This window comes from Chiloscyllium plagiosum, unplaced genomic scaffold, assembly GCF_037043375.1.
Source record: "Chiloscyllium plagiosum isolate Xiang-an unplaced genomic scaffold, Cpla_swu_hap1 HiC_scaffold_21, whole genome shotgun sequence".
Classification (NCBI taxonomy): domain Eukaryota; kingdom Metazoa; phylum Chordata; class Chondrichthyes; order Orectolobiformes; family Hemiscylliidae; genus Chiloscyllium; species Chiloscyllium plagiosum.
This window is the reverse complement of record NW_028270159.1, coordinates 7,491,077-7,517,693: the sequence shown is the minus strand read 5'-3', so window position 1 is coordinate 7,517,693 and position 26,617 is coordinate 7,491,077. Positions and strand designations below refer to the sequence as shown.

Genomic DNA, 26,617 nt, shown 5'->3' with positions numbered 1-26,617 from the left:
AATAAATTATCTGAGTAAAAGATCTCCAAGGGAATCATTGTAGAATTTAGCGTTCAGCTTGAGAGGGAGAAACTTGGATTGGAAACTACTGTGCTAAACTTAATGCAAGATAATTACACAGGAATGAGGGCAAAGTTGGTTGGAGTGAACTGGAAAAGGAATTTAGATTGAGGAACAATGGCAGATGTTTTAAGAACATAATTAATGACTCTCAGCAAAGTTTTATATCCAGTGAGGAAGGGGGATAAATTTAACTGTAAATGGCCAAGGAATTTGAGGGTAGTATAGAGTTTAGTGAAAAAATAATGTAACAAAGATCAGTGGTAAGCCAGAGGATTTGAAAAGTCAATAAAATGTGTCCAAAAGGAACAGAGGGAGAAAACAAACTGAGGGCAAACCAGCAATCAAGATCAAAATGGATAGTAAGAGCTTCTTTACGTATATAAGAAGAGAGAGGCCAAAATGAACATAGGCTTCTTAGAGAATTCGGCTGGGAAACCAGGAAATGGTAGATGAGATGAGTAAGTACTTTGAATGTGTATTATATTCCAAATATGTGAAATAATCAAGGGATTAAGTGGATTGAGAATTGGGTGGGGAAATCACTACAATAGCTACTACTAGTGAAAAAGCACTAGGGAAACCAATAGAGCAAAAGACTGCTAGGTTCCCTGGACCTGATGGTTTGCATCCTTGGATATTAAAGGAAGTAGTTACAGAGACATTGAATGCACTCGTAGTAACCAAAAAATTCCTTCGATTCTAGAAAAACCCCACAGGACCAGAAAACTGCTGAAGTAACACCTTTTATTCAAAAAGGGAAAGAGACAAGCAAAACATTAACTATACGCCTGTTAGCTTAATATCTGTAATTGGGAAAATGTTTGAGACCATTCTAAAGGATATAATAGTAGAATATTTAAAATACATTTGATCAAGCAGACTCAACATAGTTTCATGAAGGGGAAATAATTTCGATCAAATGTATTATAATTCTTTTGAGAAGGTAACAACAGGCAGGATAGATGAAGGGGGAACCAGTAGACAGTAATATATTTGGATTTCTAAAAGGCATTTTATAAGTCATTGCATATTAGACTACTTAGTAAGATAAAAGCCACTGGTGTTTGAAGTATTAGATGAGCATAGACAGAGGATTGGCTAATTAATAGAATGGGGAGAAAGTGAGGTCTGCAGATGCTGGAGATCAGAGCTGAAAATGTGTTGCTGGAACAGCGCAGCAGGTCAGGCAGCATCCAGGGAACAGGAGAATCGACGTTTCGGGCATAAGGCCTTCTTCAGGAATTAATAGAATACAGAGTTAGGATAGAGGAGGCATTTTCAGATTCTTAACCTATAACGAGTGGAACGTCACAGTGGTCAGTGCTAGGGTCCCAGTTATTTACAATATCTACTAATGCTTTGGATGACAGAAGTGAATGTGCTATCACCAAGTTGGCAAATGGGAAAAAGGTATAGTGAGGATGAGAAATATAGACAGGTTATGAGAGTAGCTGAAAGCTTGAGAGATTGAATATGTTGTGGGAAGAATGTGAAGTTATGTACTTTGTCAGGAAGTATAGAAGAACTGAATGTTATTTAAGTGGAGAGAGATTGCAGAAAACTGGAGCAGTGGGCAGTGGGAAATGCAAATAAACTGTTGGCCTTTCTTTCAAATTAACTGGAGCATAAGACCAGAGAAACCTTGTTAAAACTGTATGAGGCATTCAACAGCGTGGTGCTGGAAAAGCACAGCAGGTCAGGCAGCATCCGAAAAGCAGAAAAATCAACATTGATTTTGAAATGTTGATTCTCCTGCTCCTCGGATATTGCGTGACCTGCTGTGCTTTTCCTGCACCACACTCTCAACTCTGATCTCCAGCATCTGCAGTCCTCGCTTTCTCCGAGGCACTAGACAGACTACACCTGAAATACCGGGAACAGTTTCCTTATCCAATGAGAGGTTTACTGGGATTGGAGTAGTCCAGAGAAAGTCCATTGGGTTGATCCCAGTCTGGAGCGATGTTCTTATGAGGAGAGGTTGAACAGGTTGGGCTTGTGTCCATTGGGACTCAAAAGAATGAGAGGAGACTGTATTGCAACAACAAGATTTGAGGGGCCTTACAAGATAGACATGAGTTGTTTTCCCTTGTGTGAGGGTCTGGCACCAGAGAGTATGATTTGAGGGAAATGGTTACCTGTTTAAGACAAAGATGAGATGGAAATTCCTTTGTGATGTTCTGTGAAATTCTTTATTGGAGAGGGGCTGTGAAAGCTATGACCTTTATTATATTCAAGGCTGTGATAGATTTTTAATCAGGAGAATCAAGGGTTGTAGGGAAAAGGCAGCAAAATGCAGTTGAGAATGATCAGATCAGCCATTGGTGTCATTGAATGTAGAGGAGACTCACTGGGCTGAATTACCTACTTTGCTCCGAATCTGTGTGTGAATAACATGTTGGCCAAGCTAGTCAAAATTCTTGAAGAATTGGAAAATGATGCTGACTTGGTTTGGTTACATAACCGTGGTTATAGTTTGTAGCAACTATGAACCTCTCCTCCTCCCAGTTTGGCTTCCCTTTGATAATAAAAGTATAACTCTATTCTGCCTCTTTCAATGTTGGCCATGGCTGAGAGATCAAAGCAAAAGGATGATGAGAACATTAGAGATATAGAGATGTACAGCGCAGAAACAGATCCTTCATTCCAACTCGTTCATGCTGATCGGATATCCTAAATTAATCTAGTCCTGTTTGCCAGCACTTAGCCTATATCCCTTTTAAACCCTTCCTATTCATATACCCATCCAGATGCCTTTTAAATGTTGTAATTGTACCAGCCTCCACTACTTTCTCTGATAGCTCATTCCATGCATGCACCACCTTCTACCTGAAAACATTGCCCCTTAAGTCCCTTTTAAATCTCTCCCCTCTCAGCTTAAACCTATGTCCTCTAGTATTGGACTGTCCTATATTTAGGAGTGTTGGATGTGTGTACGGCCATTTAATCAAGTGAGAAGTTGCACAGTTCCTTAAATACGTTAACAGAGACAAATCTCGAGCGTGGGGAATAGGATGTCTCCATCCGCCCAGTTAAATGTCTTGCTTGCATGATTAATAAGGTGGTGTTTCAGTGTCCCAGCAGTGTTGCTCTGTGAACAATAGCTGTGTGGTATTGTGGGCTGTATGGACGGTTTGCCCCTTGTATAAAACTCATTGATACATTCACTGCTGCTTGAAATATCTGCTGCCCTTTTTCACGCCAAATGCAGAATGTTGGGAGGTAAGTGCTGATTTTTGTAATGTTGAACAAATTAGTTTGAGAGCTTTAAAGTTGAGCCCTTGGACACCAGTCTCCAAAGCTGTATACTGATAACTTAGGTTGTGGAGGGGTGGAGAATTGTTCTGTGTGCTGAGGATACACTGATGCTCACACTTTATTTCATGTTCGGTGTTCATGAGAATTTATGCCATTTTGCGCCATCTTATTTCAGACTCTGTGCTTTTGTGAATACATTTAATATAGTTTGCAAAAGGTATACTTCAGACTATTTGGAGGCCGGGATGATACCTGCAATTCTTGTAATAAACTCTATAATATCAATCAGAGAGACATGCGTTTTGTATGCATCACAAAGCACTGAATGCATTGCCTTGTGAAATGACTTTGGGTTTGTTTGGGATCATGTTGCAGCTGTCGCTGTTCCCAGCTAGCTGCTGCAATAAGATTCCTTTGTGCCTCATCCCCGTTTTGCAGGTTAGTGAAAAGACCTTCCAAATAAGGCTGTACTTTCTCCAGCTCTCACATCAGCTCCTGCGACAATTCCCCACCCCCCACTCCCATCCCAGTATGAGGCCCTCGGTACCAGCCCCTGGTCTCCCGAAGCCTCGATCAGTCCCCAGTCCATATGTGCCCCTGTGCAATCCCTGCATGTTGTCCTTGCAGGCTGTCACCCCTCGTCTCCTGTCCACACTCCCTTCCCTTCCCCCTCCTGAATTTGGCACTTAAAACTGCATCTGACTTCTTGGTTGACTGCAGTTTTTGGTTCTGGTTTTTGTCAAGACGGTTAGTGAATGTCAGGCATTGGTAATCGAGCAACTGTATTTAACTTGGCAACAGAAATGTTCCTCAGAACTCATCAAAAATTCATCCCTTAAGTGGTCACAGAATTCCACTAAAGCAGGCGATCATTATTTTTCAGTTTACCCTCCCCCACGTAAGCCTCTTGTACATTGATGGCCTTTTTATGTTTTCAAGAAATTTACTGTGTACTTTTCCTCCTGTCTCCTGCCTTAATCAGGAACCACGTGCACTTACTGTCCACTGGAAGTATGCCAATAGATTGTGACATCAATCAGCATTCAGTACTGGTTGTAGCTGTGCTGCCATTTTGAAGCTTTGTGCTCCTGTCGACCTCTCTTAACTTTACACAGCTGATCATGTGAGACAGTGTGAAGGACACTTGCACCACCAGCACCACCCCACATTCCCACCAGTGCTATTTAAAGTGAGAGTAACTAATTACAGTTTGGTTGCTGATTCATTTCTCTTTGCAGTTATTACGATCCAACTCTTTACTGTTTTTATAGTTGTTTTGAGGTTTGGAAATCTGTAGAGTGGTGTCGCTGGTACTAAAGGACATTTTTGTTTGCTTCAAGACTTCTGCGCAAAACAGTGGCTTTTGGGCATTGGTGGAATAATAGAGCTTCCACTTATTATAGGACATGCCTGAGGGACTAAGCAGAGGTTACATGGAACAGGAGCTGCTGCTAGAAGAGGAGAAAGGCCCCGCAGCAGGGCGCCATATCCACCCAGGGTATTAAGGGAGAAATTCTCCTGCCTAAACTTCAGCAACAATCACTTCTTGGAAAGTCTGCACTTAACCAAGAAGATTTGTCAGCTAAGTCTGCTAGAACTGTTGTGACCACGTCTCCAACCTGTGAGCAAACAAGGATATTGTTCACAGCATCTGGCTTCTTCCAGACTGATGGTTCACAGTATCATCAATGTCTTGTAATTTTCAATCATATTAGGGACGTCACTGTGACATTCTACTTAAAAATAAAGAGACAGCTTCATTTCATTCTGTTCTATCTTGTCAGAGAAATATGAGCATTTAAACATTTCCCCGTGATGCCATTTGAGAGCATGTGTGCACTGTTCTGCGTGTGCTGCATATCAATTCTGCAATGTAGTAGAACCAAAACTATTCAATTTCCTCATTCTGCAGCTGATATGTGAACATGCATAATGTACCGTGTGGAACAAACCCTGGCAGCAGTTGAAATGCCTTTACTTTACCTTGACAAATCCAAGGCAGCTACTGGATGACTTTGTGCTGATGGCATGGCTTAGATTGTTAACCCATGCACACGTGTGCCATGCGCCCAATGAAATCCATGTTCCCTTATGAGATGTGATAGAGCAGACTATGGGTGCACTAAAGCAATGGTCCTTCTGCAATACTCAGCTGAATCGGCCTCAGTATTTCTAGTTGCATGCTACATACATTAGTGATCATGAGGGTTCAGTCCTTGTCAAAAGAGAAGGAGAGGAAACATAAAGAGGAGGACAAAGGAAAAGGATACCCGAGACAGCTTCTCATGCTCGGATTATAAGTAAAGAACTTACTTGAGTATGATACCACTAAACACAACCCCTATTTCCCATTCATCAACAGGGTCGCACGCCTTAACTTCTCGTTATCATAGAACATCTTGGCTACAATGCAAACATAAAAGCCAACCTAAAATGAGCTCTACAAACCAAATTTATAAATAATATCATGCCACACAACTGGACAAAAGTTGTCTAATCACCTAGTGTGTACTACTTAATATGTGTCTTGCTTGTGCCTTTACCTGTCCTATTCTCCTGTGCAGTGCAATCCCAGCGGCTGCAGCATGGTTGGAGGTAGGTTACTGACCAGGAAGAGACAGGAGGCCTCAAAGGATGACCTTGGGCAGTTCTGGGACTAGAAGGTCTGGCTTTGGATTCCACGACTTTGGCATGGATTGCCGCAATGTCAGAGATGGTAGCAAACTCCATGGAACCACTGGCTTGCCTGCTGGACAGTGCCTGGGCAATCCGAGTAATCTGCTGAAGGCCAGTGGCACCCTGCAAATCGTATTGGCAGAAGTCAGAACATGCAGGACTGCAAATGGCAATTCATATCATTACAGGAAGGGTTTAAAGGGAAATGGGCCAAGAGCTGGCGAATGGGACTGGATTAATTTTAGATATCTGGTCAGCAGGGACGAGTTGGACCAAAGGTCTGTTTCCGCGCTGTACATCTGACTCCAATCTGGGGTTTGGGTGCAGCAAGCTGATTTTTATGGAAATGACAGTACAGTCTTCAGAAGCTGCATCATTGTTGGGGGCCACAAGTGTATTGAAGAGTTGATCAATATTTCCATTCCAGAAGGAATGGTCTCCAAGTTCTGTATAAATCACTGTGCTAAGTTGGAAGCTGATACTTCCACTCTACCTAATATTGGCCATCACCCTCATCCCAAGTATTTAAATATATACAGCCACCATCCTTTGCCTGGCTCACTGATTTTCTCATTTTGAGTCTTCAGGAGCAGGACATGGACTGCCTGTCTTTTCCTTGCCCGTGCATTGGCACCAGTGCAGTTGTATACCCTGAGTATCTCCATGTGCAGAGCCCACCTCAATCTTATCTTTTGTGCTGTCAGATTCTGAGGTGGTGGATGAGTGTACGAAACGGACAGTGCGTCATTATCATTGTCATCTTTGCCTTCTCTGCAGCCTGCTCAAGTCACACCTTTTGAGTATTTGAAAGAAAAAAGACGTAGATAAGCTTGTGCAGTGTGGGAAGTGCACGAGTATGCCATCAGCAGCTAGTAAGGTGGAAGAGGTTGCAGGTTGAAGAGGAAGTGAGAGGAAGATTCAGGTGGAGGATATTTTTTTTTTCAGTGGATTGAGACCAGTCACTGCCCTCAGTTAATAATGGCCCTTCAGATACTAGCCAGCACCATCTCTGCCATGCGGGTTAGAATGTGCAAACAGGCCTCCCCATTTCCGGTTTATTCCTGACACCTCTGGTTGTCAGCCACCTTATGCTCATGAGAGAAAAAATATGACTGTGTGCCATGGAATACATATTGAGTGATGTCATTGCTTTTCTTGAATTGTGTCTGCAGTCATGTGTGAGGGTTGGAGTCAAGTGTGTGAAGGTGAGGAGAAGCACAGGAGCATTAGATGAGAGTCCTGATTGATGGGGTGTGTTAGTAGGTGAGAGGGGGTTTGGTGAATTTTGATTGGTATTTTGTAGTGGGACAGTTGCTGGAGCATGGCATTTGAAGATGCATGTACCTTGACCACTTATTTCAGATCATTAAACACCACATGACACTTCATGCAGATACTTGTGGCTCTGATCTAGTCATTAACCTCTGCAGTTATCTGCTCCCAGTTCCTTTTTGGTCTTGGCATGGAGCCCCCTTACCCCTTCATATGGATATGCCACACCTCCTTTGCATCTCTTCCACTGACATTCAAGTGCAGCGTTGGTAGACCTTGGTGCAAACTCTTCAATGATAAATCACTGTTCTTTGTTGCATAGCTCTGTTTGTATATCAGCACTTTCAGTTACAGTGTACCTCCTCCTTAGGAATTATCGGCTATCTTAAAGTCGTGTCAGCAGGTAATTATGAAGCTTCCTGTTGGTGCATACGTCCAATAAACAACACAGTTTGTGCTGGCTGTGCCCAGCAAGCATTCTATTGTGCAGGCACCCTGAAGATGGCACGCCACCTCCATGACATTGAATCGAAGTAGATAATCACTATCCTTTATATGTCATGGAGTCTAGTTTGCATAGTTAACTTTATCAGGTGACCTGATGACAGCTCGCAAATTCTGCTATAGTGTAGGTATCTATGTAGGTATTTTCCAGCATATACATGAGAGTCATCAGTGACATTCCTTGAATGTGTAAAAGCCGCTAGTTATTTCAAAAAATGGTTCATATTGTGTTGGAAGTTGGTTAATGCCCTCTGTTCAGCTCAGGAGTCTTCCTGGAAGACTGGTTCAGCCTTGTTCGTTTTATCAGTTGGATTTTTTTTTAATCACTCTGTTTAGATGTGTTAGAACGCAAACACTGTTGTCATCACATTCTGTGGTGAAACCTGAAACTGGGGCCTCTTGGCCCAGAAGTTGGGACACTGCTACTGTGTTGCAAGATAGTAATTTGCATTCAAGCCATGACCATTATTTGGGGATTCACCTGTGTTCTTGGCATACAGAGCAGGTTGAAACTGTGCTAGTTGGATTCCTATTATGTGGTATGTGATGGATTTCTCGAAGTAAAAGTTTATAAGTGTATAAAGACAAGGCTGCAGTTCTGACTTTCACCACTTGGCTGATTCCGAACAAATCTGACTGAGAAACTTTGGCAAAGTTACTTCTCACCACATCAGAAGAGCTGATAATTGAGGCTGTCTTCATGTTTCCACTTGATGCGTCAGCCATGCCTCAGTAGGTGGCCCTTGTATCAGGGTTAGAAGGTGCGGTTCCCGTTGAGAAACCTCAGCACAAACACTTCATTGTCACTCAAGTGCAATACCTGAGTATCACCCTGTTGGATGTGCCAAACATTGGATGAAATGGTAAATTGAGATTCCAACTACACACTCAGGTATACGCAAAAGATTGTGACACTTTTATAAAAGAACAGGGAGGTTCTCCCTAATACCTTCAATCAATTTTTTAAAAGTTCCAGATAATCTGATCGTAAGGTACGAGTTGCATGAATTTGCAGTTTGCAAATTGGCACCTGCATTTCCTATATTACAACAGCCACACTTTGGAAATACTTAATTGGATGTGAAGACTTGGGGCACCTTCAGTTTGTGAAAGCCATTATATAAATACAGATTGACAGATGTGTTCCCACTAGGTATTTTGTCCAAACCATAACGGTGACTGAAAGAGTCTTTTGTGGAACGTGGAAGCTTTTGTGGAATGATCCATTTCTAAGACAACCTTCATTCATTGAATCGAAGTAATCTCCACACATCAAGACTTCATCAAGTTACACTGGCAGACTTCTAGGGGATATTTAAGATTCTTTTTATTAAACCTAGTAGAGCAGCACATGCGAGGTGTTCAATATAAGCTTCCAGATTTCATAACATCACCTGAAGCCCTTTATTGTGTCATTGCCCTTTTAAACCAATGCGGTTGTCATCCTGATTTACTTGTAACCTCAACGTAAAAGTGAAATACTTTGCATGCTGGAAATCTGAAATAAAATACAGTGCTTGAAAACTTAAGGTTTTGCAGCATCTTCGGAGAGAGAAATTGAGTAGTGTTTTGGGTTGATGAACTCTCATCTGTATTGCCTGTGATAACCTATTTGACCATGAGCTAAGATTACAAATTATGGCCCCACCATAGCTGTAGTTTAGATAATCTAGACTGCACTGCAGTGCAAGACATAATGTATTTGCCATGGCTTGATTTGTAGCATTTGCCTCTGTGTCACAAAGTTCTGGGTTCAAGTTTTGCTGCAAGGGTTTAGTACATTTTGGAAGAGCTAATGCAGGAAGGGAGTATATAATAAACCCTTAGTAGGTGGCAGAATCCTTTGTTGCATTAACATACAGAGGGATCTAGGCATATAGGTCCACAATTCCCAGAAAATGGCAGCACAAGTTGATAAGATGGCCAAGGTGTATAGCACATTCATTGGTCGGGGCATAGAGCTTAAGCATTGGTCTGTTGTGATCATATAGAACTGTAGTTGGAATATTGTGTACAGATTGGTTGCTATATGGAAACTTTGGAGAGGGTGCAGAAATGCTTTGCCAGGATGTTGCCTGGTTTGGAGTGTATTAACTAGGAGGAGAGATTGAACAAACTCAATTTACTTTTGCTTGAACGTCAAAGGATGAGGTCAACCTGATAGAAGTTTACAAAATTATGAGAGACATGTATAGAATGGAGAGTAGGAGTTTTCTCCCCTGCTGTGGAAATGTCAATTACTAGGGGATGTAGATTTTAGGTAAAAGCGGGTAAGTTTACAGGACTGATGAGAGGCAAGTTTTGTTTTACACAGAGAATGGTAAGTACCTGGAATGTGCTGCAAAAGAGGTGGTGGAGGCGTATACAATAACAGCATTTTAAAAGGCATCTTGACAGGTGTATGAATAGGCAGGGAATGGAGGGGTATGGACTACACAGAGGCAAATGATTTTTAGTTTAGCAAGGTATGTGTTGGCACAGTCTTGGTGGGCTGAAATGTCTGTTCCTGAGCTGTACTGTTCATTGTACATAAGTCAAGGCTGACAGTCCTGGACAGACAGAGGGAACACTGCATTCTTGGAAGTCTATCATCTTTTTGGATTAGACTTTAAACCTAGGTCCCAATTTACTCCTCAGGTGATGGCTGTTTTAAAGAACAGCAAAGGACTGGTCTCCCGGCCAAAGTTAACCCTCTATCATCATCATCATCATCATCATCACAAACAATCTGTTTATTATCACATTGCAGTTTATAAAAATTAGTTGTTTGTATGTTTGACTGCCATGTTTCCTGCATTACAACAGTGACTAAACTTCAAAAGTGTTTTATTGACTGTAAAGCACTTTTTGAGACGTCTGGTGGTTTTGAAAAGCTCAATGTGATTGTAAGTCTTTCTTTTTGAGGGAGTGCTTTATTGTTGTGGAACCTTAGTGTTTGCAGATTGATGACAATGTTTACCTCTGTAATAATAGTGTAGCCTCTGCTAATATTCAGCAGAAATAAGGAGACAGATGAAGGGCTGTAATGCTAGTTGGTAACAGCATCGTACTTAGCCATCAAGAGTTAGATGTTTTGTTTAAGTGCAAGCTTCCTGTTACTTAGATCATGGTTTCCTTATTTGGCTGAGTATGATCTGTTCCTAGTTGGGTAACTGGATGGAGTGAGGTGATCTACATTGTTATTGGCCATCTCAAGTTGTTTGAGTCATACTTCCTGCTGGCTGATTATGAAACGCATTGACAACTGGTGTCAAAGTTTCTCAGCGTTTACTATACTTCTCAATCAAAGCATGAAGCATGGTGGTAAGTGGTTTATAATGGGAAGGAAATAGGTAAACTGTTCCAAGTAAAAAAATTCCTTAAATTGTATTTAAAATATTTAAACAAACTGCAGGTTTGAACTGATTCTGTAACATTATTGTCATAAATATTAACACCAAATCCTTATAAAGAGATCTTAGTTTTATTTAAAGTTAACCCTGCCATTAAGCTAGCAGTGCATAAAATTTTGTGGAGCGTGTTTATTAACGATAACTTATATTCAATAGGTTACACCTCCACGATAAATCTAGAATCATCATTGATTGTCAAATTCCCCAGTATGTGGGGAAAATAGTGATCGCAAACATCACTAGGTTTAAGGCATCTGCCTTATTGGCTCAGTTCAAGGGCAGTGCTTGCTGACCCACATAGGTAACTATTGGACAAGCACATGGATGGCAGTAAATTGAGGGGTGTGTAGGTTAGGTTGATCTTAGATTCAGATAAATGCTCAGCACAATGTCACGGGCTGAAGGGCCTGTACTGTGCTGTACTGTTCTATGTTCTTGTAACATTTCTGGTTCAAACATCTAGATTCAGTTGACAGGAAGGCAAACGCAATATTAGCATTCATTTTGAGAAGGCTGGAATACAAGAGTAAGGATGCACTGCTAAAGCTGCATAAGACTCTGGTGAATCTGTGTGTGAAATGTTGTGAGCAGTTCTGAGCCCTGTATCTAAGGAAGGATGTGCTGATTTTGGAGGGGCTCCAGAGGAGGTTGACAAGAATGATCATTGGGATAAAGGGTTTGTCGTATGAGGATTAGTTGAGGACTCTGGGTCTGTACTCAATAGGGTTTGGAAAGATGAGGGCGGATCTCATCGAAACTTAAAGAGTACTGAGAGGCCTGGATACAGTAGTCTGGGAGGTGATATTTCCACTAGTAGGAGAGACCAGGATTAGAGGGCACAGCCTCAAATTGAAGGGATGACCTTTTAGAACTGAGATGAGGAGTAATTTCTTGAGTGGAGGATGGTGAATCTGTGGAACTCGTTGCTGCAGAGGTCTGTGGAGGCCAAGTGATTGAGTGTATTTACGACAGGTTCTTTTGTTATGTTACAGGGAGAAGGCAGGAGAATGGGGTTAAGAAACATTTTGGCCACGATTGAATGGTGAAGCAGACTCAATGGGCCAAATGGACTAATTCTGCTCCGATATCTTGTATTCTGGTCTAAATATGTGTGTCTGAGTTAGTAAATTGCTGGTGTTGAAGGGAGGTTTAAATAATTGGCCTCTCGGCTTGGGGAGCTGAGAAGTCAGCTAGATCTTGATGCTCTATCACATATGTGATAGGCTTTGGATTAGAGTAAGAATCATTTTTAGCTATGATGCTACAGGACACTGGTATGAATCAGTTATTGTACAGGAGAGTATCTGATGACTGCAGAAAATAAACAGCATGAAGGAATCTTTGTCTTTAGGGAAGTATTGAAGTAGATAGGACCAGGAGGATAACGTTGGCAGGATTAATCCACAATGAATTACGTGGTGGCTGAAATATCCATTAGCAAGGTATTCAACTGTGGGAGCATCACATGTGGCTGATTCAGTATTATCCTCCGAGTTTGCTTTCGAACTAGGGTGATTGGATGTCATCAAGACAGGATTCTTTTCTCTCCACTTGAATCCAAGCATTCTTGTCAACTGCAGCATTACAAAGTTGCCTTAGCAAAGAGCAGCTAACTTCGGCAAGACCTATGATCGAAACAGGAGCTTCCTGTTTTGTAGGGCTGTATGCAAGATGTAACTACACAATAACATGTTTGAGAATCACTCGATTTAATAGGAGAGAAAATTCGACTTGGAAGGTACTGCTTATATGGCAGTATTATACAGCTGTTGCAACTTCTTTTCAGTCATTATCTGATTGACAAAAATGTCCTGAAGGCTTTCCGTAACTGAATATTAGGAGAAAGTGAGGACTGCAGATGTTGGAGATCAGAGCTGAAAAATGTGTTGTTGGAAAAGCGCAGCAGGTCAGGCAGCATCCAAGGAGCAGGAGAGTCAACATTTTTCAGGAAGGGCTTATACCCGAAACTTCGATTCTCCTGCTCCTTGGATGCTGCCTGACCTGCTGCGCTTTTCATAACTGAATATTGTTTAGATCAAAATCATATGAAGGATTTGAATTAAGCAATAAAATTAACACTGGCAAGTTGGAATCCGGTATTGAAGTTACATCATTTTGAAGTGCATAGTTCCTTGAAAGTGCAGTCACAGGTAGCCAGGATGGTGAGGAAGATGTTTAGCATGTTTTTCTTCATTGGTCAGAACATTGGGTATCGACATTGAGACATCATGTTGCAGCTGGACAGGATATTGATGAGGCCGCTTTTAGAACATTGCATACAATTCTGGTTGTCTTTCTATAGGAAGGATATTGTTAAACATGAGAGGGTGCAGAAAAGAATGTTGCTGGACTGGAGGGCTCCAGTTATAGGGAGAGGCTGAATAGACTAGGGCATTTCTCCTTGGAGTGTTGGAGGCTCTATGAATTTTATAGACATTTATATAATCATAAGGGGCATAGATAGACTGAATAGTCAAGGTCTTTCTCCTAACGTGGTACAGTCTAAAACCAGAGGGCATAGATTTAGGGTGAGGGGGAAAAGCTTTAAACAAGGTCTGAGTTTTTTCATAAAGGTTGATGCATGTGGGGAAGTGATGGATCATAATTCCTTTACAAATCACCTTAAATCCTTTGGTTTACAGAATAGAAGAAGGCTACTTAATCCATCAAATTTGCACTAGCTCTTTTGAACAGCAGTTAGTTACACTCATTTCATGCCTCTGAATCTGTGTTCCTGCCATTTTTCTCCCAAGTATTTACAGTACTCATTCTCAATTTGAATGTTTCCATTAAATCTGTGTCAGCATCAGGCAGTGTACTCCAATCCAACCATTCCACGCTAATTAAAACGTTTATCCTTGTGTCAAATCTTTTTTGCCATTTTTTTTCCAAATCCATTCACGGTATTTGGTCATTGTTGACTGACCAGCATGTATTACCGATACCTAATTGCCCCTTGAACTGCTGCAGTCTGATTGGTATTGGGATATCTGCTCTACTGGCAGGGTGAGACCGATCATGAGAGAGATGCGTTTGATGGGGAAAAGTAGTCATTACCCTGATTTTTTTTTTCCCTCTTATTCCGGGGTCGAGGTGTGGGGGTCCTATGCTTCCTCCCTCCTGAGTTCTTTTTTGCCAGAGAGCCCATGGAGGAGAAACACAAGAATGATCAGGCTGAGCTTTGACTGGCTTCTATTAAAGCCAGTGTGGGTGGCTCCAGTCTGCTGATGTCACCGATGGAAGCCAGGCAAGAGCTTCAAAGAGCTTCATTGTTGGATGTGGAACGTAAGCAAGTCTCCCAGTGCTGGGGGAGGGAGGAAGCTGTGTTCAGAGAGCTCAGGAAAAGCAGGCTCATATGTCTCGCACAGGCTCTCCACAGCTTCGAACAGCTAATTCTCCCAAAAAGTTAAGCTGGGTTTGAGTTACAGTTACGAAAAGAAAAATGGGTGCGGTACACGTTCGTTAAGTTTCACGTCCGATAGCAACTAACAAAAAAAAAGTTTTTGCGCTCTGTTAAATCAAATTCCTAACTTTACCGCTCCACCCCCTTTCTGCTTCTGGATGTGAATTCTGAAGGGGGGAGGGGGGTTTGGAGTTGGAATTATTTTAACCAAACGAAAGTGACTACTTCTAAGCAAGAAGAGGAGGAAACCGGAAAAAAAAAGGAATCACTTCGATTTGAAGTTAAACAAATGAAAATGCTGGAGATTTGCCGCAAGCTGGTGGGGTGTAAATCAAGGAAGACTCTGTCTGCTTCATCCAGCTGCTACCTGGAAGGTAAGGCTTGATGTGCCTTGGGAAAGGAGGCGAGTTGAGAAAGGCCCTGAAAGTGAATTCCTAGTTCTGGGGGGAAAAAAAACCTTTGCAGAGGCCTCTTCTCCTGTGGCTGCGGGGAATGAGGGAGATAGCAGCCTGCGTAGGCGCAGACGTAAACAGCGGAATTTTGAAGGACATTTTGCTCTTTGCCAGAGTAGCACGCTCTGATACTCGTGTTTCCACCCCCTACCCACATGTAAGATTTATTAATTAAAAGGGGTGCATTCAGCCCATTGTGATTTCTTATCAATTACTCAACCCATTAGGAACAGGGCGAAAGTGAGGACTGCAGTTGCTGGAGATCAGAGTCCAGAGTGTGTGGTGCTGGAAAAGCACAGCAGGTCAGGCAGCATCTGAGGAGCAGGAGTGTCGACGTTTCGGACAAAAGCCTAATGAAAGGCGTGCTTCTAGGATGCTGCCTGACCTGCTGTACTTTTCCAGTACCCCACACATTAGGAACAGGATTTACATGTATTTAGAAAGGCAAGGACTGATTAGGGATAGTCAGCATGGTTGTGAGAGTGAGAAATCATGACTCAAATTTCATTGAGTTTTTTGAAAAAGTAACAAAGAGGATTGATGAGGGCAGAGCAGTGAACGTGATCGATATGGGCTTCAGTAAGGCGTTTGACAAGGTTCCTCATGGGACATTGTGTTAGCAGGGTTAGATCTCATGGAATACATGGAGAACTAGGTAAAAACAATGACTGCAGATGCTGGAAACCAGATTCTGGATCAATGGTGCTGGAAGAGCACAGCAATTCAGGCAGCATCTGAGGAGCTTCAGCAAAATCGACGTTTTGGGCAAAAGCCCTTCATCAGGAATTTGTCTCTTCCAGTACATGGAGAACTAGCCATTTGGATACAGAACTGGCTCAGAGGTAGAAGACAGAGGGTGGTGGTGGCGCATTGCTTTTCAGACTGGAGGACTGTCACCAGTGGAGTGCCACAAGGATCAGTACTGAGTTCACTGTTTTTCGTTGTTTACATAAATGATTTGGATGTGAGCCTAAGAGGTATAGTTAGTAAGTTTGGAGATGACAAGAAAATTGGAGGTGTAGTGGACAGTGAAGAAGGTTACCTCTTTACAACGGGATCTTAATCAAATGGACCATGGGCTGCGGAGTGGGCGATGGAGTTTAGAATGATGCGAGGTGCTGTACTTTGGAAAAGTGAATCAGAGCAGGAGTTGTACACTTAATGTTAAGGTCGTAGGGAGTGTTGCTGAACAAAGAGACCTTGGAGTGCAGGTTCATAGATCTTTTTGAAAGTGGAGTTGCAGGTAGGTAGGATCGTGAATAAGGCATTTGCTATGCTTTCCTTTATTGGTCAGGGCATTGAGTATATGAGTTGGTAGGTCATGTTGTGGCTGTACAGGGTATTGGTTTGGACACTTTTTTGGAGTGTTGTGTGTAATTCTGGTCTCCTTCATATCGGAAGGATGTAGTGAAAGTTGAAAGGATTCGAAAAAGATTTACAAGGCTGTTGCCAGGGTTGGAGGATTGAGCTATAAGGAGAGGCTGAATAGGCTAGGGCTGTTTTCCCTGGACTGTCGAAGGCTGAGGGGTGACCTTATAGAGGTTTATAAAATCATGAGGGGCGTGGATAGGATAAATAGAAAAGGTCTTTTCCCTGGGGTGGTGGAGTCCAGAACTAGAAGGTTTAGGTTTAGGGTGAGAGGGGAAAGATATAAAAGGGACCCAAGCGGCAACCTTTTCACGCAGAGGGTGGTGCATGTATGGAATGAGCTGCCAGAGGAAGTGGTGGAGGCTGGTACGTTAAAAGGCATTTTGATGGGTCCATAATAGGAAGGGTTTGGAGGGATATGGGCTAAATGCTGACAAATGGGACTAGATTAGGTTAGGATATCTGATCGGCGTGGACAAGTTGGACCGAAGGGTCTGTTTCCGTGCTGTATATCTCTATGACTCTATGCCATCTTAAAATAGTTTTCATACTGTCAAAGTCAGCACTGGATAGAAAATGTTAGTGTGTCAGAGAAGCTTTGAAGCATGTTTCTGCGTGGCAGTTACTCCTGTTGAGTTGTTTTTGCACATGAAAAATCTATTGATCTCTCAGCCATTGGATTTAAAATACAATTGAAATGTTCTGTAATAATTGGTTTCCAATTGCATAATAAATATAGATGAGCAAATGTAGTCAACATAAAACACCAGTACAGTTCGTCCTGATGGAATGAATGTAGATTCATAGAGCAAGCCTTTCATGTAACATGTTGGTTCCTTAACACGCTTTTTAGATTACACGGTGCACCAGAATGCACATGGTTTATTGGCAATGATTATGTAGGTTTACTTTTCTTTCTAGTAGATGTTCAGCACAAACGTGAACACATCTGAAACCCATCATCTAAATTATTTGGTTTCCACTAACTTGACCATTTGAATTTTAACAGAATTAGGTTCCTGGTTTCCAATTTTTTCCCTTTGTAGAACATTACCCAGGTGCAGGCGCAGAATTTACAAAGCAGCTTTGACCATACTGTTGTAATTCAGATCATAGAATCCCTACAGTGTGGAAGCAAGCCATTTGGCCCATCGAGTCCACACAGTTGGTGTGCATTGTTGATGTAAAATCAGCAGCATTATACCGTGAACAATATAAAGTTGAAATTGTATATACTGTACTATGCCCTGTATCTTTTAAATGCCGAAGCAGTTTGTCTTGTGCATGCTATTTCCATTTGGTTATATTATCTGTTGATTGATTGAAACTAATTATAATTCCTTTGGCTCCATCCTAAGGTAGGAAAACTAGCTGAAACTGATGGGCAAATTTCCTTTCATGTTTTAAACACTTAAGTGTCTGTTTTTAAAGTTAGAAGTTACACTCTCTGTGGTGCCTTGGGGCATTTTTCCGGCTTAAATGCAAGTTATAACTTTGTGTAGGTGAAGGGTTAATTGCAAGACTCTGCTTCTACGAATATATTTGCCCAGTTTTACTGATTACTATAATGAACACAACATACTGTGATTGGAGCAAAGGTGGCGAATGGAATTCTAAGTAAGTGTGCTTTGGTTGACTGCAACATCAATAAACTCAAGGCCTGGTGATGCTTCCCAGGTTCTTGAGGAAATAACCTGCCTGTCAAGGTAGCAGGTGAATATTACTCATCCACTTGAGACATTTGACTGCCTTACAAATGCCTGTGGGTAAATATAGTTTGCCTCTCAGCACAGACAGCAAAACCTGCTGATGATTGCAAATGCAGATTCTGATCAAAATAATAGTAGGTCAGTGATTACTTGGTTTGATGAGGTTGAAATGCTGAGAATCAATCTGACAGATGATGTAACACAGTCATAGATGATCTCTCACTGAATAAATATTAAGACAAAGCACATAACAAGACAGCAAACACTTTATGCCTAGCTTGCTGCTTAATTCAGAGAATTAACATTTTTGTTGTTTACATATACAAAAGGTGACTGTTTACTGAGCAAATGGCTTTGTTCACAATGTTTATCAGTTGAATCTGTTTTATTTGTCAACTAGTGGTTTCCATACTTCAGTGCAATTGATAAAGTGGCCTAACATTCCCTCCTTCTAAAACTATCCACAGTTTGAAGGAACTCTGTTTCAGTTTCTCAGTGTCAACTATCTGAGGGGAAATGGTTCTGTGTGGAGAGTGTGGAACAATTACATGGTTAGAAAAAGAGGCTGTTAAGCAGATGATGAGAGAAAGTTCTCAGTGAGTTTGAGGAGGTTTATAGCATCTCTGTCAGAATTTAGAATAGGTTGTGGGGATTTAGAGGAGATCCCTAATGCATGGCAGATGGATTATAGGAGCAGCCAAGAACGATAGAGTATGTTGCAGCACATCACACTGTGAAGTATTTTGGAGTGTATTGGTTGTAAGGTGTTTTGGAAGGCACTTATTACCAATGTGGTAACTAATCTGCACCGAGTGTTTCACACATTAGTTTGTTTTTGGTGGTATGTCCATGGAGGAATGTCAGCTGAGATCCAAGAAGAATTCCCAGCTTTTCCTCAGGGAATTTTCTAATGTCGACTTGAACAAGCATCTGAAGAATGATGTTCGGACAATGTAGTGGCACCTTGAGTATTTCAATCAAGATTCAAAGATTCAGTCTGGTGAAGCAGTTGAAGTGCTTTGTAAACTAGATGCATGACTGCAGCCCCCCCAATTTGATTTATTTTAATTCTCTCATGGGATGTGGGCATCACTGGCAAAATTAGCATTTGATGGCTGTCTCTTGTTGCCCTTGAACTGAGTTCCTTGCCAGGCTGTTTGAGGGCAGTTACAAGTCAACAATGTTGCCATGGGTCTGAAGTCACATGTAGGCCAGATCAGTGAAGATGGCAGATGCATTTTCTAAAGGACATGCAGTGAACAAGATGAGTTTTTTAAACAATTTATTGTTATGGACACCATGACTGAGCTGTACTTTTGTTGTCTGGATGTTTGAGATTTATTAATTGAATTTAAATTCCACCATCCCTAAAGAAAAAATACAGGGGTCATTAATCTGGGCCTTTGGATTGCTGGCCTAGTGATTATTAGTATCACCTCACTATTTTCCTCAACATAGTAGGTTAAGCAGTGTCATTCAAACCAGGGCATAATGGCTAACCTTGCAACTTGAGTTTTCTTATTCATTCAGTGGGCATCTCTGGCTAGACCAATATTTGTTACCCATACCTAATTGCCCTCAAGTGTGTGGTGGTTAGCTACTTTCTTGAACCACTGCAGTCCATGTGATGTATGATAACTACAGTGTTGAAGGAAGTTTCAGAGTTTTGGCCCATTGACTGTGAAGCAACAGTGACATAATTCCAAGTCAGCATGATTTAGAGGGAAATTTGCAGACGGTGGTTTCCCATGCCTTTTTAGACAGTACTAGTCACAGGTTTGGAAGGATTAATCTAAGGATTCCAGGTAAGTTGTTGTTGTTCTTCATTTTGTGTATAGCACACATTGCTGCTGCTGCTGCTGTGTTTTGGTGGCAGAGTGAATATTAATGGTGGTGAATAGTTGCCAGTTAAGCAAAACTCCTTTGTCCTGGAAGGTGTCAAGCTTCATGAATGTTGTTGGAGCTGCAGTTATCCAGCCAAGAGGAGGTACATTGTTAATTTGTACCTTGTAGATGGTGAATAGGTTTTGGGGAGGTGAATTAGTTGATGTGAGAATTCCCAGTCTCTGGCATGCTCTTGTAAGGACAATATTTATATGGTTGGTCCAGCTTAATTTCTGGTCACCTCCTGGATGTTAGCATTTTAATGTAAAATTCCCAATGTGCATTTCGGGAGGATTATCAGAAGCTTGGTGAGAAGTAGGTTTTAAGTGTCTTAACAGAGTAGGAAGAGTGGTGATGGGCTAAGCTGGAAATTCTAGGGCTTACACCCTGAGCAGCTGAAGGCACAACCATTAATGGTGGAATGATTAAAATTCAGGGATCCACAAGAGGTCAAAACTGGAGGAGTGTAGAGATCTGCGCTCTCTAGGAGGTTACAGAGATGGGCTTCAAGCCATCTCCCTGAATTCTGTGTACCCACAATCCACACAATGGTGAATTATTCCATGTTGAACACTGATGACCGGATGGCTATATCAACCCTTTTTTTAAAATGCCCTTGGATAAAGCAGTTAATCACTTTCACATTTACTGTTGGGTCACTATGACCAGCTTGGATGCGTGATGACATATTGATCATTTTTGAAGTTGGAAGAATGATCCAGTCAGTGATGGCAGGAAGATGCGCTGGTGCGTAAAGCTGAGGCATGTGTAAACCTGCTGACATGTTTGATCAGCTCAACGTTGTTCTAGTAACATTTTCTTAGCAATGTCCAGTTTTTGTGAAAGCGACTTTATGGGACACCTTTTAATCTGACTTGACTGAAATGGCAATGACATGGGAGTTGCACATTGCTGTTTCTTGGTGCTTTCGAGATCTCTCACCAGAAACAGCAAAAGAAGGTGGCTAGGCAGCACACTCTTGGCAGCAGCCGTTGCTAGTGCATTTAGCAGCTGGAAAGTATGTGAATGATTCAAGCATGACTCTGGTTTACTTGTTCTTTCCCCGGGGAAAATGCCTAACCTCCAGTTGGTGAATTTTCACAGTGACTAATGTCTGGGATTGTACGATGGGAATTACTGCTGAATTCTGCCACCACATTGGTATTCTGTGGAGCCAGGCCACAGTGTCATTCTATTTGGCTTAGTTCATGCAGAACCTTCAGTGTGCTTTTTAAAGGTACCTGTCAGCCTTGGGTACACTGTGGGTTGTGGCTGCAAGAGCCGCTGCAGCAACTAGAGCACAAACTGGAGCCTGATGCTTCCAGTGCAATACTGACCAAGTGCTGTACCGCAGGAGATGCTATCCTCTGAATGAGATCTTAATTTAAGACAAGGAAATAAAACAAAGAACACAGATATTGGAAACCTGAAGAAGGATCTCTGGTCATGAAACATTAACTATATTTTCTCTCTATAGATGCTGCCGGACCTACTGAGATTCTCCATTTGTCTTTCTTTTAAAACATGACCCTCTTTGCCCTCTCAGATAGACTAACCTATACAGTGGCACTATTTTAGAGATGAACAAGGGAACTCCTCCATCCATTAGATCATCATTACTTTATAAACAGCTTTACTGGTGATTATGCTATTGCTGCTAATGCAAATTAGTTGCTGCAATTTCTACACTCAAGCAGTGACTACAATTTTAAAGTACTTAGTTGGCTGAAAGACTAAGGGGTATACTGAGGCTGTGGAGCATGCAGTATAAATACAAATTATGTTTACAGGTGCCTTTATAATTTTCCTATGATTTCTAACTTGAATTGAGGGGTCTTGGATGTGATAAACAGAAGAATGAAGCTAAAAGGATAAATCTGTTGATTTCTGTCAGAAGAGGAGACCAGAGCTATAGCTTCCAACCAGAACATTTAAATAAAGGACTGAGAGAGTCACTGCTGCACTGGAAGAGAGGCAGGGTAGGGGCTGGGATGAGAGTTTATAGAACCATTCTAGACGGAAGGTTGAATGACCGCGTTGTAATAATTTATCTTGGCACACTTTTGGCACAACAACATGATCGCAGCAGCATGTGATTGTTCAACTTGAAGAGCTGGTTAATGTTGCAGCATTCTGAAGGTTCAGCTGTAAGATCACAGAACAGAAAGAGCCAGTGACTATTGTGAAAAGCAATGACCCGTCTCTGTGACAGAGGCTTCCACACATTACACATGATGACACTAACTTAACTTAAACTGTCATTTTATTTTTGTTGAATTTTGTGTTCCTTTCCCCTCTCCTTTCCTCCCAATAGTCCATATCTCAAATAGTCAAATGGGACTTTTCTATCCATGGAGGGGAAGTGGAAGGTGTAATAACATTGTCCATATGCTAGCAGCATCTCCCCACTGGCAGGGATGCAAGCCTTCCTTTCAAGCAATAGTTTCCCAGATGATGTAATAAAGTCCTTCTCCACTTTCCCTGGGATGTCCCCATTACAACAATGTTAGATGACTCTGATTAAAACTCCACTTTCTTGGTTGAATCTTATAGTCCAGTGCTGTAGCTATTAATCCACCAGCTGTCTGCCAACATCATCTTTTAAGCTCTTTGAGCTGTAACATGTTTTCATTCTCACGCTCAGTCTACATAGTTCATTTATGCAATGTGTTTGATATTAATAAAGCAACTGTAATCTGAGAGACATAGAATTTATGGCATATACTAAAAACACCCTTTTCAATGCTCGAATAAATGATCCAACAACTATATTTTGGTACAATTTAAGAACCAGGCTTGAAATGGCTCCTACATGCAAGAGAGAGTAGCAAGCATTAACTGAAGATTTTTTTTTGATGTGTGATTAGGAAGTTATTGAGGAATTGCAGGCGTATGCACCAGTCACTGAATAAGTATCTCTGGAATTGATTTATTTTATGCGATGCCAGGAAGTGACTTCTAAATTGTTGGACCACTGTAGCAACAGTCAACAAATTAAATTGAAGTTACTCATGAGCTGTATGATTGAATTGTATAGTTCAAATTAATGTGCTGGACTTTGCATTCAGTTATAGGAGGAAGAACTATAAAGTGGTGGCTTAATTGAGCAATACAGATGTCAAACGGTTGTATTTCATCATTCTGCCCTGATTCACAAGGTGGCGGATTCACCACCCATTCCAGACTTCAGTGCACTATCTGGACTGACACCTTAGTGCAGTGCTGGGTGCTGTACTGTTTGAGGTGCTGTCTATTAGACGACCCATTAAACCAAAAACTCAAATGTTCTCTCAAGTGCTAGTAAAAGATCCTACAACACCTTTTCACAGATCAGATAAATCACCTATATCCTGGCCTAGATTTCTCAGATTGGAATCGTTGTGTTTCTGGGATAGATTTGTTCTAGGTTTGCCCAGATGGCAACAGTTCCTTCATTTCAAAGTGATGTAGTCAAAGCATTCAAAGTTTTTTGAGTGAAATGCAAGTGTTTCTTTCTAAAGCCAAGATCCCATTGCAATCCCCTTTTATAAACAACAAACTAAAATGTAAATGTTGCTGCGGTCAAATCAAATAATTTGACTTTTGGCACAGGCTGTTGGCCTGGATATTCATTGCTCGAATATGGTTAACTGATGCCCTTCATTTCAATAGTTGACATTCTTGGCCTCATGGGAAGTCCATTTGCATTCAATGGCTCCACTATTTCCTTCATTTCTGCAACTTGTTTCCAAAAATCCTGTTTCTTTTCTTGTGCCAAACGCTGTCTCTTTTCTTCTCAAAACTGTTGATTTCTAGATATGGTTGGTATTGGTGCATGATGGTCAATTTTGCATTAAACTGCAGAAGTACTTTTAGACTCAGCACTTATTGATACACTACCAGAATGGATTATGGAGGAAGGGGAAAGTTGGAGTATTGCCTGAGCCAAGTCTGATACTGTCATTAACTAATATGCAGAGCTGCACACTTCCAGCAATAAGGAGTAAAATCTTTGGCTAACATTTCCTTTACTCAGCATGACTGTTATGGCAAATTTGTAGCTGCACCAAGGTTTTCAGGTTGACATTGACAAATTCAGCAATTCTGTTTAAACCTGGTGTCTGTCTGCCTGACTTATATGGCTTTGTTCTTGACTGCAGTGACCAGCGGAATCATTGGGAAAACTCTGTAGGATACTTCTTGACCTTCCAACCTGTAATTGAAAACCAGCCATGCCCAAAACATGAATGCTGTTCACAAATCTGCATAAGCTCTTGAGCATCTTTCTCTTGCTTTTGTACCAGTTACAACACTTAGAGTCATAGAGAGAGAGAGATGTACAGCATGGAAACAGACCGTTCGGTCTAACCCATCCATGCCAACCAGATAACCCAACCCAATCTAGTCCCACCTGCCAGCACCCGGCCCATATCCCTCCAAACCCTTCCTATTCATATACTCACCCAAATGCCTCTTAAATGTTGCAATTGTACCAGCCTCCACCACATCCTCTGGCAGCTCATTCCATACACACACCACCCTCTCTGCCTCTGTCTCACCTTTTTCACCTCAGTTCATTCTCCTCCCCATACTTTATTTTAAATCCAATGCAGTTTTTGTTGCAGTTGTGCCATGAGTTGTATAATTATTGGTTTGCACCTATAATTAGCCAACTTGTTGAGCAGTGACCAACCGTAGATTAAAGGTAAAGTACTTGATTTCTGTTAGAGCACCTTTCTGACAACTTGAGTGGCTAATCAGCTGAAATAGGAACTTTTATGAAGAGCGTGTTCTACTTGGGAGACTCCTGTGAAGCGCTTCTGTGATCTTTCCTCCAGCATTTATAGTGATTTGTATCTGCCGCTTCCGGTTGTCAGTTCCAGCTGTTCGCTGCAGTGGCCGGTATATTGGGTCCAGGTCGATGTGCTTATTGATTGAATCTGTGGATGAGTGCCATGCCTCTAGGAATTCCCTGGCTATTCTCTGTTTGGCTTGTCCTATAATAGTAGTGTTGTCCCAGTCAAACTCATGTTGCTTGTCATCTGAGTGTGGTTACTAAAGATAGCTGGTCATGTCGTTTCGTGGCTAGTTGGTGTTCTTGGATGCGGGTCGTTAGCTGTCTTCCTGTTTGTCCTATGTAGTATTTTGTGCAGTCCTTGCATGGGATTCTGTACACTACATTGGTTTTGTTCATGCTGGGTATCGGGTCCTTCGTCCTGGTGAGTTGTTGTCTGAGAGTGGCTGTTGGTTTGTGTGCTGCTCTGAGTCCTATAAGTGCAAGAGGAAACATCACAGAAGCGCTTCACAGGAGGCTCCCAAGCACTAAGGATGTCACCTAGACGGGACGAAACGTCTGCAACACAAATTCCCAGCTCGGCGAACATAACCACAACAACGAGCCCCCGAGCTACAAATCTTCTCCCAAACTTTGAGTATGTTCTACTATTGTCATGGTGTAGGCAAGCACCATGTGTCTGTATTTAAATTTTTAAAATTGAATATTTGATAGAAATACTAACTAAAGTCTCTAAAAGTAATGTTAATCACTGGTATCTCTGTCCTGACTAGTAACAGCACAGAATATTACAGCATAGTAGGAGGCAATTTAACTCATTGTACCTGAGACAGCACAGACATAACCATGCAATTCTTGTCCCTGGCACTTTCTCCATAACTTTCTTTCCTTTCTTCAATTACTTATCGACTTGTATTTAGAATGTTACTATTGAATTCACTTCTATCAGTTTTATACAGAATGTTCCAGATTACAGCAACTCACTGTATCAAAGAAATATTCTTTCAGATGTTACCTGTGTTTTGCCGATTGCCTTAAAATTATGTCCTTTGATTACGGATCTGTTTATTTACTAAACTTTATCAGGTAGTGAAATGTTTATATTCCGTGATAATCACAAATGGATAACCGCAGATAGACATAATACTGTAACAGATCAGACCAAAAAATCAGAATACTGCTGCCTGTTTCAAAATATAATCACATTTTCATATGTATATGTATGGTTCACTCCTTACATATTCAGGAGTGTATTGATGTTTTCTGGTAGATCTTGTTTTCATTTGTTAACATTTTTTTTCTTTCACCACCTTTTTATAAAATTAACTGGAACCGATTATTTTTATAAGGAAAGGAGTGTGTTGTGGCATTCCAGCCAGAGTCATGAGGTATTGTTACACCTTAACTACGCAGGAAAGAAATACCTCATATTTAAGTTGTTTATTTTATTCTGTCTCAAAGCACTTTTTTTTGTTTCAGTAAGTAAATTATCAACTAACAGCTATCCTTGCACTAAATAAAAAGTGAAAGACCTGCCGATGCTGTAAGTCAGAGACAAAAATAAAAATGCTGGAAAACTCAGCAGGTCTGGCAGCACCTGTGGAGTGAAATGAAAGTTAACTTTTCTAACTCACTTGATCCCAAAGTTAACCATGATTCCTATCCACGATGCTGTCAGACTTGTTGAGCTTTTCCAGCAATTTCTGTTTTTGTCTAAGCTATACTTGCACTTACTGTTTTCAATTGAGCAATGTACATACTTTATCAAGACAGCACCAGCAGCAAATGTCAGCCTCCAATCTCTTGATTTATGAAAAGGATACAACACCAGGTTATAGTCCAACAGGCTTATTTGGAAATACAGT

At 41.4% G+C, this 26,617-nt stretch overlaps 1 protein-coding gene across 2 annotated transcripts in view; it reads left to right on the top strand.

Moving 5' to 3' along the window:
• Positions 1–26,617, top strand: part of abl1 (ABL proto-oncogene 1, non-receptor tyrosine kinase) — a 193,034-nt gene that overhangs the window by 62,140 nt on the left and 104,277 nt on the right. Inside the window, exon 1 of one of the 2 annotated variants that reach the window (XM_043720556.2) lies at positions 14,417–14,939. The exons of the other annotated variant lie outside the window; for it this stretch is intronic. Coding sequence (XP_043576491.2) covers positions 14,855–14,939 — 85 coding nt within the window. The 5' untranslated portion in view covers positions 14,417–14,854. Of the gene's footprint in view, positions 1–14,416; positions 14,940–26,617 lie in introns of those variants that run through there. 2 annotated transcript variants of the gene reach the window in all.